This window comes from Balaenoptera musculus, chromosome X (assembly GCF_009873245.2).
Source record: "Balaenoptera musculus isolate JJ_BM4_2016_0621 chromosome X, mBalMus1.pri.v3, whole genome shotgun sequence".
NCBI lineage: Eukaryota > Metazoa > Chordata > Mammalia > Artiodactyla > Balaenopteridae > Balaenoptera > Balaenoptera musculus.
This window is the reverse complement of record NC_045806.1, coordinates 89,969,800-89,984,255: the sequence shown is the minus strand read 5'-3', so window position 1 is coordinate 89,984,255 and position 14,456 is coordinate 89,969,800. Positions and strand designations below refer to the sequence as shown.

General features: G+C 38.4%; 1 protein-coding gene across 4 annotated transcripts in view; it reads right to left on the bottom strand.

Annotated features, from left to right (window-relative positions):
- Nucleotides 1–14,456, bottom strand: part of TBC1D8B (TBC1 domain family member 8B) — an 80,548-nt gene that overhangs the window by 22,056 nt on the left and 44,036 nt on the right. For all 4 annotated transcript variants that reach the window (XM_036840140.1, XM_036840138.1, XM_036840137.1 and 1 more), the window contains exons 8-10: nt 14,086–14,235; nt 13,399–13,549; nt 12,703–12,917 (exon numbers count right to left, since the gene is read on the bottom strand). In XM_036840140.1, the coding sequence (XP_036696035.1) occupies nt 12,703–12,917; nt 13,399–13,549; nt 14,086–14,235 (516 nt within the window). The remainder of the gene's footprint in view (nt 1–12,702; nt 12,918–13,398; nt 13,550–14,085; nt 14,236–14,456) is intronic.

Here is a 14,456-nt window from a genome sequence, read left to right as displayed (position 1 = left end):
AATAGAAAAAAAATATGGAAAACTCAACAAAATCAAAAGTTGGTTCTTTGAAAAGATTAAAAAACCTGAAACACCTGTAGGTAGTCTAACCAAAAAGACAAAAAACAGAAAGATACAGAGAGACAGAGAGAGAGAGAAAGAGAGAGAGACTCAAATTAAAATCAGGAAATAGAGAACATTACTACCAACCTTAACAAAAATAAAAAGGATCATAAGGGAATACAATGAACAACTGTATGCTAACAAACTAGACAACCTAGATAAAATGGACAATTTCCTAGAAAAACCACCAAGACCAACTCAAGAAGAAACAGAAAAATCTGAAAATACTTATTATAAGTAAAGAGACTGAATTAATAATGAAAAACCTTTCTGCAAAGAAAACTCTAGAAACAGATGGCTTCACTGGCCAATTCTACCACAATTTAAAGAATTAACACCAATCCTTCATTAACTCTTCAAAAAATAGGCGTGGAAGAAACACTACCTAGCTCATTCTTTGACATCCTGACACTAAAACCAGACAAAGACATCACAAGAAAACGATTATCAATACATTTTATGAATATAAATGCAAAAATCCCTAACAAAATACTAAAAAACTGAACCCAATAACATATAAAAAGGATTACACATCATGACCCAGTAAGATTTATCCCAGGGATACAAGAGTGGTAAAACAGGAAAGTCAACAAGGGGAGGACCTTCAAGATGGCGGAGGAGTAAGATGTGGAAATCACCTTCCTCCCTACAAATACATCAAAAATACATCTACATGTGGAACAACTCCTACAGAACACCTACTGAACGCTGGCAGAAGACCTCAGACTTCCCAAAAGGCAAGAAACTCCCCACGAACCTGGGTAGGGCAAAAGAAAAAAGAAAAAACAGAGACAAAAGAATAGGGATGGAACCTGCACCTCTGGGAGGGAGCTGTGAAGGAGGAAAAGTTTCCACACACTAGGAAGCCCCTTCACTGGTGGAAACGGGGTGGGTGGCGGGGGGGAAGCTTCGGAGCCACGGAGGAGAGTGCAGCAACAGGGGAGCAGAGGGCAAAGCGGAGAGATTCCTGCACAGAGGACCGGTGCTGACCAGCACTCACCAGCCTGAGAGGCTTGTCTGCTCACCCGCCGGGGCAGGTGGGGGCTGGGAGCTGAGGCTCAGGCTTCGGAGGTTAGATCCCAGGGAGAGGACTGGGGTTGGCTGCGTGAACACAGCCTGAAGGGGGCTAGTGTGCCACGGCTAGCCAGGAGGGAGTCCGGGAAAAAGTCTGGAGCTGCTGAACAGGCAAGAGACCATTGTTTCAGGGTGCACAAGAGGAGATTCAGAGCCCCACCTAAATGAGCTTCAGAGACGGGCACGAGCCGCGGCTATCAGCGCAGACACCAGAGACGGGCATGAAATGCTAAGGCTGCTGCTGCAGCCACCAAGAAGCCTGTGTGCGAGCACAGGTCACTATCCACACCTCCCCTCCCGGGAGCCTGTGCAGCCCGCCACTGCCAGGGTCCCGTGATCCAGGGACAACTTCCCCGGGAGAATACACACTGGCCTCTGCCGCTGCACGCTTGCCCTGCATTCCGTACCCCTCCCTCCCCCCAGCCTGAGTGAGCCAGAGCCCCTGCATCAGCTGCTCCTTTAACCCTGTCCTGTCTGGGCGAAGAACAGATGCCCTCAGGTGACCTACATGCAGAGGCGGGGCCAAATCCAAAGCTGAACCCCAGGAACTGTGCGAACAAAGAAGAGAAAGGGAAATCTCTCCCAGCAGCCTCAGGAGCAGCGGATTAAATCTCCACAATCAACTTGATGTACCCTGCATCTGTGGAATACCTGAATAGACAAGGAATCATCACAAAATTGAGGTGATGGACTTTGGGAGCAACTGTAGACTTGGGGTTTGCTGTATGTGACTGACTACTTTGATTTTTATGTTTATCTTAGTATAGTTTTTAGCGCTTGTTATCATTGGTGGATTTGTTTATTGGTTTGGTTGCTCTCTTCTCTTTTTTAAATTACTTTTAAAATTCTTTTAATTTTAATAATATTTTTAAAGATTTTTTATTTTAATAACTTTATTTTACTTTATTTTACTGCTCTTTCTTTTTTTTCTCCCTTCTCTTCTGAGCCATGTGGCTGACAGGGTCTTGGTGCTCCGGCCGGCTGACAGGCCTGAGCCCCTGAGGTGGGAGAGCCGAGTTCAGGACATCAGACCACCAGAGACCTCCTGAACACACCTAACATCAATTGGCGAGAGCTCTCCCAGAGATCTCTGTCTCAATGCTTAGACCCAGCTCCACCCAATGGGCGGCAAGCTCTAGTGCTGGACGCCCCATGCCAAACAACCAGCAAGATAGGAACACAACCCCACCCATAGGGAGGGAGGCTCCCTAAATCATACTAAGTGCACAGACAAGCAAAAGCTAAGAGAATTCAGCACCACCAAACCAGCTTTACAACAAATGCAAAAGGAACTTCTCTAGGCAGGAAACACAAGAGAAGGAAAAGACCTACAATAACAAACCCAAAACAATTAAGATAATGGTAACAGAAACATACATATCGATAATTACCTTAAATGTAAATGGATTAAATGCTCCAAGCAAAAGACACAGACTGGCTGAAAGGATACAAAAACAAGACCCGTACATATGCTGTCTACAAGAGACCCACTTCAGACCTAGGGACACATACAGACTGAAAGTTAGGGGATGGAAAAAGATATTCCATGCAAATGGAAATCAAAAGAAAGCTGGAGTAGCAATTCTCATATCAGACAAAATGGACTTTAAAATAAAGACTATTATAAGAGACAAAGAAGGATACTACATAATGATCAAGGGATCAATCCAAGAGGAAGATAGAACAATTGTAAATATCTATGCATCCAACACAGGAGCACCTCAATACATAAGGTAAATGCTAACAGCCATAAAAGGGGAAATTGACAGTAACACAGTAATAGTAAGGGGACTTCAACACCCCACTTTCACCAATAGACAGATCATCCAAAATGAAAATAAATAAACACAAGCTTTAAATGATACATTAAAGAAGATGGACTTAATTGATATTTATAGGACATTCCATCCAAAAACAACAGAATACACTTTCTTCTCAAGTGCTCATGGAACATCCTCCAGGATAGGTCATATCTTGGGTCACAAATCAAGCCTTGGTAAATTTAAGAAAATTGAAATTGTATCAAGTATATTTTCCGGCCACAACGCGATGAGACTAGATATAAATTACAGGGAAAAAACTGTAAAAAATACAAACACATGGAAGCTAAACAATACACTACTAAATAACCAAGAGATCACTGAAGAAATCAAAGAGGAAATCAAAAAATACCTAAGAACAAATGACGATGAAAACACGATGACCGAAAACCTATGGAATGCGGCAAAAGCAGTTCTAAGAGGGAAGTCTATAGCAATACAGTCCTACGTCAAGAAACAAGAAAAATCTCAATTACAGTAAGAAGAACAAAAAAACCCCAAAGTTAGCAGAAGGAAAGAAATCATAAAAATCAGATCAGAAATAAATGAAAAAGAAATGAAGGGCACAATAGCAAAGATCAATAAAACTAAAAGCTGGTTCTTTGAGAAGATAAACAAAATTGATAAACCATTAGCCAGACTCATCAAGAAAAAAGGGAAAGGATTCAAATCAACAGAAATAGAAATGAAAAAGGAGAAGTAACAACTGACCCTGCAGAAATACAAAGGATCATGAGAGATTACTACAAGCAACTATATGCCAATAAAATGGACAACCTGGAAGAAATGGACAAATTCTTAAAAAAGCACAACCTTCCAAGACTGAACCAGGAAGAAACAGAAAATATAAACAGACCAATCACAAGCACTGAAACTGAAACTGTGATTAAAAATCTTCCAACAGGACTTCCCTGGTGGCGCAGTGGTTAAGAATCCGCCTGCCAATGCAAGGGACACAGGTTCGAGCCCTGGTCTGGGAAGATCCCACATGCTGCGGAGCAACTAAGCCCGTGCACCACAACTATTGAGCCTGCGCTCTAGAGCCCGTGCGCCACAACTACTGAGCCTGCGTGCCTAGAGCCCGTGCTCGGTAACAAGAGAAGTCACCGCAATGAGAAGCCCGCGCACCGCAACGAAGAGTAGCCCCCACTCACCGCAACTAGAGAAAGCCCGTGCACGGCAACGAAGACCCAATGCAGCCAAAAAAAATTAATTAATTAATTTAAAAAAAATCTTCCAACAAACAAAAGCCCAGGACCAGATGGATTCACAGGCGAATTCTATCAAACATTTACAGAAGAGCTAACACCTATCCTTCTCAAACTCTTCCAAAATATTGCAGAGGGAGGAACATTCTCAAACTCATTCTATGAGGTCACTATCACCCTGACACCAAAACCAGACAAAGATGTCACGAAAAAGGAAAACTACAGGCCAATATCACTGATGAATATAGATGCAAAAATCCTCAACAAAATACTAGTAAACAGAATCCAACAGCACACTAAAAGGATCATACACCATGATCAAGTGGGGTTTATCCCAGGAATGCAAGGATTCTTCAATATATGCAAATCAATCAATGTGATACATCATATTAACAAATGGAAGGATAAAAACCATATGATAATCTCAATAGATGCGGAAAAAGCTTTCGACAAAATTCAACACCCATTTATGGTAAAAACCCTCCAGAAAGTAGGCACAGAGGGAACATACCTCAACATAATAAAGGCCATATATGACAAACCCACAGCCAACATCATTCTCAATGGTGAAAAAGTGAAACCATTTCCACTAAGATCAGGAAAAAGACAAGGCTGCCCACTCTCACCACTATTATTCAACATAGTTTTGGAAGTTTTAGCCACAGCAATCAGAGAAGAAAAATAAATAAAAGGAATCCAAATCGGAAAAGAAGTAAAACTGTCACTGTTTGCAGATGACGTGATACTATACATAGAGAATCCTAAAGATGCCACCAGAAAACTACTAGAGCTAATCAATGAATCTGGTAAAGTTGCAGGATACAAAATTTATGCACAGAAATCTCTTGCATTCCTATACACTAACAACGAAAGACCAGAAAGAGAAATTAAGGAAACACTCCCATTCACCACTGCAACAAAAAGAATAAAATACCTAGGAATAAACCTACCTAAGGAGACAAAAGACCTGTATGCAGAAAACTATAAGACACTGATGAAAGAAATTAAAGATGATACAAACACATGGAGAGATATACCATGTTCTTGGATTGGAATAATCAATATGGTGAAAATGACTATACTACCCAAAGCAATCTACAGATTCAGTGCAATCCCTATCAAACTACCAACGGCACTTTTCACAGAACTAGAAAAACCATTTCACAATTTGTATGGAAACACAAAAGACCCCAAATAGCCAAAGCAATCTTGAGAACGAAAAACGGAGCTGGAGGAATCAGGCTCCTTGACTTCAGACTATACTACAAAGCTACAGTAATCAAGACAGTATGGCACTGGCACAAAAACAGAAATATATATCAATGGAACAGGATAGAAAGCACAGAGATAAACCCCCACACATATGGTCACCTTATCTTTGATAAAGGAGACAAGAATGTACAATGGAGAAAACACAGCCTCTTCAATAAGTGGTGCTGGGAAAACTGGACAGCTACATATAAAAGAATGAAATTAAAACACTCCGTAACACCATACACACACACAAAAATAAACTCAAAATAGATTAAAGACCTAAATGTAAGGCCAGACACTATAAAACTTAGAGGAAAACATAGGCAGAACAGTCTATGACATAAATCACAGCAAGATCCTTTTTGACCCACCTCCTAGAGAAATAAAAAAATAAATAAACAAATGGGACCTAATGAAACTTAAAAGCTTTTGCACAGCAAAGGAAACCATAAATAAGATGAAAAGACAACCCTCAGAATGGGAGAAAATATTTGCAAACGAAGCAACTGGGAAGGATTAATCTCCAAAATATACAAGCAGCTCATGCAGCTCAATATCAAAAGAACAAACAACCCAATCCAATAATGGGCAGAAGACCTAAATAGACATTTCTCCAAAGAATATACACAGATTGCCAACAAACAGATGAAAGGATGCTCAACATCACTAATCATTAGAGAAATGCAAATCAAAACTACAATGAGGTATCACCTCACACCAGTCAGAGTGGCCATCATCAAAAAAATCTACAAACAATAAATGCTAGGGAGGGTGTGGAAAAAAGGGAACCCTCTCGCACTGTTGGTGGGAATGTAAATTGATACAGCTACTATGGTGAACAGTATGGAGGGTCCTTAAAAAACTAAAAATAGAACTACCATATGACCCAGCTATCTCACTACTGGGCATATACCCTGAGAAGATCATAATTCACAAAGAGTCATGTACCACAATGTTCACTTCAGCACTATTTACAATAGCCAGGACATGGAAGCAACTTAAGTGCCCATTGACAGATGAATGGATAAAGAAGATGTGGCATATATATACAAGGGAATATTACTCAGCCATAAAAAGAAACGAAATTGAGTTATTTGTAGTGACGTGGATGGACCTAGAGTCTGTCATACAGAGTGAAGTAAGTCAGAAAGAGAAAAACAAATACAGTATGCTAACACATATATATGGAATCTAAAAAAACAAAAATAAAAAGAAACAGTTCTGATGAACCTAGGGGCAGGACAGGAATAAAGACGCAGATTTAGAGAATAGACTTGAGGACACGGTGAGGGGGAAGGGCAAGCTGGGACGAAGTGAGAGAGTAGCATTACATATATACACTACCAAATGTAAAACCGATAGCTAGTGGGAAGCAGCCGCATAGCACAGGGAGATCAGCTCGGTGCTTTGTGACCACCTAGAGGGGTGGGATAGAGACGTAAGAGGGAGGGGATATGGGGAGATATGTGTACATACAGCTGATTCACTTTGTTATACGGCAGAAACTAACACAACATTGTAAAGCAACTATACTCCAATAAAGATGTTAAAAAAAAAGCCAGACACAAAAAGGACAAATATTATATTATTCCACTTAAATTAGGTACCTATAATAGGCAAATTCATAGAGATAATAGAGTAGAGATTAACAGGGGCTGGGAGAAGTGGAGTGGGGAGTTATTGCTTTATGGGTGGAGAGTTTTTGCTTGAAATGATGAAAAAGTTCTGGAAATAGGCAGTGGTGATAGCTACACAGTGTTGTAAATGTACTTAATGCCACTGCATTTTTACTTATAAAATGATTAAAATATGTATATTTTATCACAATTTTTTTTAATGTTAATGAGAGGCCTAAGAAAGATTTTTTTTTTGGACAAAGCAATTATTCTTGCAAGAAATTGTCCTAAGGAAAATACAAGGAGGTATGTAAAGATTTAGTCACAAGGATGTTTTGTTAAGAGTAGTTTTACAAAACAAAGCGAGACAAAATAAAACAAAAATAAAGAATACAATTTTTTTTTTTTTGGCCACAACATGTGGCTTGTGGGATCTTAGTTCTCCGACCAGGGATTGAACCCGGGCCCTCAGCAGTGAAAGTGCAGAGTCCTGACCACTGGACCACCAGGGAATTCGCAAGAATACAATTTTAATGTCCCCAAACAAGCCTTGATGAAATATACTATGATGTATAACAGAGTGCCATAGAGAAATTTAGGAAAAGAACTATGTTCTTTTTAAGAAGAACACTTAATTACATGGAAAGACTAAGAGGAAATACTGAAAAATGTTAGTGGTGGTTATTTCTGGGTAGTGGGATTATAGATGATTTTTCTTTCTTTTACGTAATTTTTATGTTCTAAATTAATTACAATAAATATGCACTTTTAATAAACTAAAAAAAAAAGTCAGCAGAAGTAATACACAATGTAAAAAATTAACAAACAGAAACCTCAATTAAAGAGTTGGGAGACCAGAAGGGGGCGCTCTCGTGCCCTGCAACTACAGCAGAGACCAACAGGCAGAAAAAAGACTCTTTTTTCCTGGCAAGGCCAATGAAAAGCCATGAACTCTTAGTTTACTATAGCCCTTCCAACTTCCTTTTCTTCTCTATAAAAGTGTTCTCCTCCCCTTGCCATTGGGGGACTTGCCCATGGCTCGCCATGGTTGTAGACCCCAAATTGCAATTCTCTGCTCATCCTGAATAAATCCATCTTTGCTGAAGAAATATCTGGTGGTCTATTTGTTTCAGGTCAACAATGATATTACTAAAATAAAGGAAAAAAATCACATGATTATCTCGATAGACACAGAAAAATTACTTAACAAAATCCACCACCCTTTCATGATAAAAACACTCAACAAACTAGCAATATAAGGGAACTTCCTCAACATGATAAAAAGAATCTATAAAACGCCCACAGTTAACCTCACACTTAATGATGAAAGACTGATTGCTTCCCCTTAAGGTAAATAACAAGACAAGAATATGCATTCTCACCACTTCTCTTCAACACTGTACTGAAGTTTATAGCCAGGTCAATCAGGCAAGAAAAAGGACAAAAAGGCATCCAGGTTGGAATGGAAGAAGTAAAAAATATCACTATTCAGATTCCATGATCTTGTATATAGAAAATTCTAAATAAGGAATCCACAAAAAAAATCTACTAGAACTAATAAGCTTAGCAAGATTGCAGGATACAAGATCAATATATACAAAAATCAATTGTATTTCTATATATTGGCATTGAGCAATCCAAAAATAAAATCAAGAAAACAATTCCATTTACTGTAATGTCAAAAAGAATAAAAAACTTAGAAATAAAATTAACAAAGGAAGTAAAGTCTTACACATAGGAAACTACGAAACAACCTTGAATGAAATTTTAAAAGAATTAAATAAATGGAAAAGAAAAACATCCTGTGTTCATGGACTAGAAGACTTAATATTGTTAATATACAATATCCCCCAAGTTGATCTACAGATTCAATGCAATGACTAAGAAAATTCCAGTTGGATTTTTCTTCTTTATCCAGAAACTGACAAACAGATCCTAAAATTCATATGGAAATGCAAGAGACCTAAAAAGCCAAAACAATTTTGGAAAAAAAAACAGTTAAAGGACTCACAGTTCCCAATTTCAAAACTTGCTACACAGCTGTAGTAAAAAAGACAGTGTGATACTGGCATAAGAACAGAAACATAAGTCAATAGAATAGAATTGTGAGTCAAGAAATAAACCCTAACATTTATAGTGAAGTGATTTTCAGCAAGGGTGCCAAGGCAATTCAATGAGTCAAAGACTGCTTTTTTTCAACAAATGGCACTGGGACAACTGGCTATCCACAAGTAAAAGAATGAAGCTGAAGCTTTTCCATACACCACACACAAAAACTAAGACAAAATGGTCCAGAAACCTAAATTTAAGCATTGAAACTATAAAACCCTTAGAAGAAAATATAGGACTAAATCTTCTTGACCCTGGATTAGGCAATGGCTTCTTAGATATGACATCAAAAGCACACACAACAAACGAAAAACATACAAAAACAAATATTAAAACTTCTGTGCTTCAAAGAACACCATCAAGAAAGTGAAAAAACAATCCACAGAACAGGAGAAAAATTTTGCAAATACTATATCTGATAAAGGATTAGTATCCAAAATATATAAAGAACCATTACAACTCAACAGTAACAAGATAAATAATCCAATTTTAAAAATGGGCAAAGGATTTGAATAGACATTTCTCCTAAGAAGATATACAAATGGCCAATAAGCATGTTAGGGAAATGCAAATCAAAACCACAACGAGATACCACTTCACATTCACTAGGATGGCTATAATCAAAAAGAGAGATAATAACAAGTGTCACCGAGGATGTGGAGAAATTGGAACCATCACACACATTGCTGGTGGGAATGTAAAATGGTATGGTCTCTTTTTAAAATAGTTTGGCATTGCCCCAAAATGTTAAAGTTACATAAAGTTACCACATAACTCAGCAATTCCACTTCTAGCTAAATACCCAAAAGAATCAAAAACCACATCCACACAAAAAGTTGTATACGAATATCCATGGCAACATTATTCACAATAGCAAAAATGTGGAAACAACCCAAAATGCCTACCAATTGTTGAACAAAATGTTGTATATCCATACCATGGACTATTATTCAGCCATAGCAAGGAATGAAGTACTGTACTAATACACGCTACAACATGGATGAACCTTGAAAACAATATGCTAAATGAAATAAGGCAGACACAAAAGACCACATATTGTATCACTCCATTTAGATAAAATATCCATAATAGGCAAATCCATAGAAACAGAAAAGTAGATTAGTGATTGCCTAGGGTTGGGAGTAGGGAAAAATGGGGAGTAACTACTAATGGATGTAGGGCTTCTTTCTGGGGTGATGAAAGTGTTATGGAGTTAAGACTGTGAGGATGGTTGCATGGCTTTGTGAATATACTAAAAAACACTAATGGGTGAAGTTTCTGGTATGTGAATTCTATCTCTAGATAGATGAAAGGAAAAAGGAATGAAAAAAGGAAAGGAAGAAAAGAAGGAAGAAGATAGATCAGATAGATGGAAGGAAGGGAGGGAAGGATGCAAGAAGGAAGAAAAGATAAACAAAGCCAGTCAGTCAGCCATGAGTCAGTATGGCTCACCTGAGTTTTTGATCAAAAGCAATAAAACCTGCTTATCATATTAAATTCAAATTTCTCCCAAGCTTGAAAGATTCACCATGATCTTGCCTCACACACACTTATTCACTTCTTGATTCCAGCACAAACCTAGCCAGTCTGATCTCCATGGCAGGCTTATTTTCACCTGAATGGTATTGCTTATAGTGTTACCTAACTCTGAATAACTTTCCTCTGGCCCTCCATGTTTCTAATTTTGCTTTCATTTTTTAGAAGTCAAAAATCAAGTATTGCCTACTTTGAAGCTGCCTTTAAACTACCACATATAGATAACATTACAGGCTCTCTGAGTGTAAGCTCTTTGAGAAAAGAAGCATTATGCTTCTTTATTGCCTTTCAGAGATCCTAAAACATGCTAAATACTTGTCATTCAGATGATCCACTCACTTAAATTGCTTTTCAAAAATACCTCTCTATTGATAAGTTTCAATGGATAGGTCGGACTGATATGTAATCATTATGGGTACTCAACCCCATCATAAATGAATGTGTGGCTGAGAGTGCTAGCTATCCACCCTAACCCAATCTCCCCTTCTTCCATAGTATCTGGATGTACGAGTGCTCAACCGCGCTACATTTTGCAGACTTCTTTATGAATAGGTATGGCCATGAGACCAAGATCCTCCAATAAAATGTGGGTGAAGTGATGTATGCAACTTCCAGGCCTGGCCAATAAAATTTCCCATAATTGTTTCTCCATGCTCTCTCCCCTCTTCCTGTGAGTAGTAATGGCAATGAAAGAGCACCTTGGAAGCCATGTTTTGAAGATGACAGAGCCTGTTGTCAGCCTAAATCCCTGAATAATCACATGGAGGAGAGCTACCTACTGACTTGAATATTTGCTCTCCTCTGTTTATTCCTTTAAGTAAACTTCTATTGTGTTTGAGATTATTTCTGTTAGCAGTCTAGCATACCCTTTAGTGTCCTCCTAAAGGATTTTTTTCAGTGATTCCCCCACTGCCTACAAAGTAACATTCAAACTCCTGACCTATCCCAATCTACCTTACTGATTTTTTCCCTCAATTACTTCACTTCATTCACTCTACAATTCTACTAGACAGAACATGGTCCTACATATATTCCACATTTACCTCTGTGTTTGGTTACACTGATCCCTTCACCTACAATGGTATTTCATTCCATCTCCATACATCTAAAATTCACCAATTTCAAGACCTACAAATGCCACTTCTTCCATGCAGCCTTCTCTGTTCCTCCAACTTATCCCTATTATAAATCCTGGTGAGACTTAATATTTCTCTAATAAATTGTCTCATTTGTTTTTCTTTTGCCAATGAATATGCTTTTTTGTTTGTTTTTAAATTTTTTATTTATTTTTGGCTGCGTTGGGTCTTTGTTGCTGCACATGGGCTTTCTCTAGTTGCAGCAAGCGGGGGCTACTCTTCGTTGAGGTGCGCGCGCTTCTCACTGCAGTGGCTTCTCTTGTTGCAGAGTACAGGCTCTAGGTGCGTGGGCTTCAGTAGTTGTGGTGTGTGGGCTCAGCAGTTGTGGCGTGTGGGCTCTAGGGTGCACAGGCTTCAGTAGTTGTGGCTCGCGGCCTCAGTAGTTGTGGCTCATGGGCTCTAGAGTGCAGGCTCAGTAGTTGTGGCACACAGGCTTAGTTGCTCCGTGGCATGTGGGATCTTCCCAGACCAGGGATTGAACCGGTGTCCCCTGCACTAGCAGGTGGATTCCCAACTACTGCACCACCAGGGAAGTCCTTGAATATGTTTTAATACCTACCAGTCCATATACTTTTAAGGGCAGGATTCTTATCTGATTCAGCTTTATATAGTCTTGAGCACCTAGCACAGTATCTTTCACAGAGCAGGAATTCAGTAAATATTTGTTAAATATAAAAGAAAAATGAATTAATGGAATATCAATTCTAAGTATTCCCACTATCATTCTTACATTAATAATATCCGCTATCAATCTCAGCCCAATCTCTCTCCTTATTAGTAGAGTTGGATTTGATGTGATTTTATCATTTGGAACACAATAACAGTGGAGCTCATAATGAAATCATACCTGGCAGTATCCAATTTTGGGATTCCTGAATGCATAAGCAGTGAGTACCCGCCTCAGAGCAGATATGCCAGTGTCACTCTGAAAGGCTGGATGCTCAGGCAGGGAGCGACGCAAATCACGTTCAATTTCTTCAGTAGCCAAGTTGCAGGTCCCTAAAGACTGCTCAACCACTTCAGCATAATAGCCAGGATTAGCAGCCATGTCATTAACAGCACCTGTACAGATGATCACATTAACATACAAAAGAAGAGGAACATAACAAAGCTACTACTTGCCTATATACATGAAGAACTGGATTACTTTTAAATTAAGCTTTATGCTCAAGTGTTATCTGAGTACAAACAAATAAAAGGAAAAGCTTCACACTAGAATCTATAACATCAGGACAGCAATCTTATCCAAAAGAATAACATTTTCATGAACTGTCTTTTCCCCTTAAATTTCTTCTGACACTAGAGATTCCCACCCCGTCCCTTGCAGTTAGCTATTGCCTAATAAACTAATCTGCTCAGACAATGGATGTATGGATATATAGGTAAGTACACATAACTACCGTACTCTCTGTGACTAGTCTGAACTCATGATAAGACTTAGTCCTAGCCATCTTTGTAATTATTTTTATTTAGCTTAGTACATAACTCCTAGAAGGGGCAAAGTTAATGTCTGTTAAATGAATAAAGTGAATAAATGTAATACCTGAAAAAAGCATCCAGAGCTCTCCTCTTAAGGTCTCTGGAATCCCTCTTACAACCAGATCTTGAGTCTTTTTGGTCCGAAACATGCTAACACCACGCCCACATTCTGTAAACAGGATGTTCCAGGACTGTTCCTTCATCTTTTCTTTCAACTATAACAAAAAAATCAAAGCAACTAAACATGGTGAGAAATTAACTTAATTTGAAATTAAGTTTCAAATAACTCGATAACTCTCTTCACCATGAAACAATACCTATGGAAAACAAGAACATAGAAAGTCAAAATCAGTATTCACAGATGGGCTAAACACTGGACCACTGTCATCACAAAAATCTTTAAAATCCATGGGAGCATAACAGGTTTAATTTACTATTTTAGTTCTTAGCTAAACTCATATTAAAATGGGAAAACCATGACACCTAGGAGGTAAAGCTTTGAACCATCATTCTCACCAATCACCCCAATTAGGATTGACTGTTAGCAATCTATGCAAATAAAACCCAAGGTTCAACTTTCATCTTAATTCTTGATAACAGTCCTATTTTGTAATGGAACCAAACATGTCACACAGTAGTACCTGCTAGAAAACCTTTTCAAGCTCAAAAAGAAGAGTTTTCAGTCTGATCTAAGATTTTTATTTTTGATCAACTGTTTCAATCTATAGATTTAAATATTTTGTTTTCCTACCGTTTTGGAATTAAGAGTCTCCAAATCCTGAGGGTGAAATACTGTCATTAAGGCTTCAGTGTTCACAGTTTTGCTGCATTCTTTCTGACATATCAAAGATTGTACCTCAATATCATCAGATGGGTCTACAGACTCAGAACTAATAGGAACCTGAAAAAGAAAGAACATAATTGTCCCAAATGTATGCCTGAAAGTTTCTGCAAAAAGAAAAAGTGCTAATGTTTTATCTGTCATTTACAAACCAAAACTTATATACATAATAAATATTAAAGCAATGTCTCAGAAGAACATTGTTTGTCCACCAAAATTAGAGGTGTCAACAAACTAATGTCCAGAACATCAAGCTCAGGACCTTAGTGAATGAATTCCCC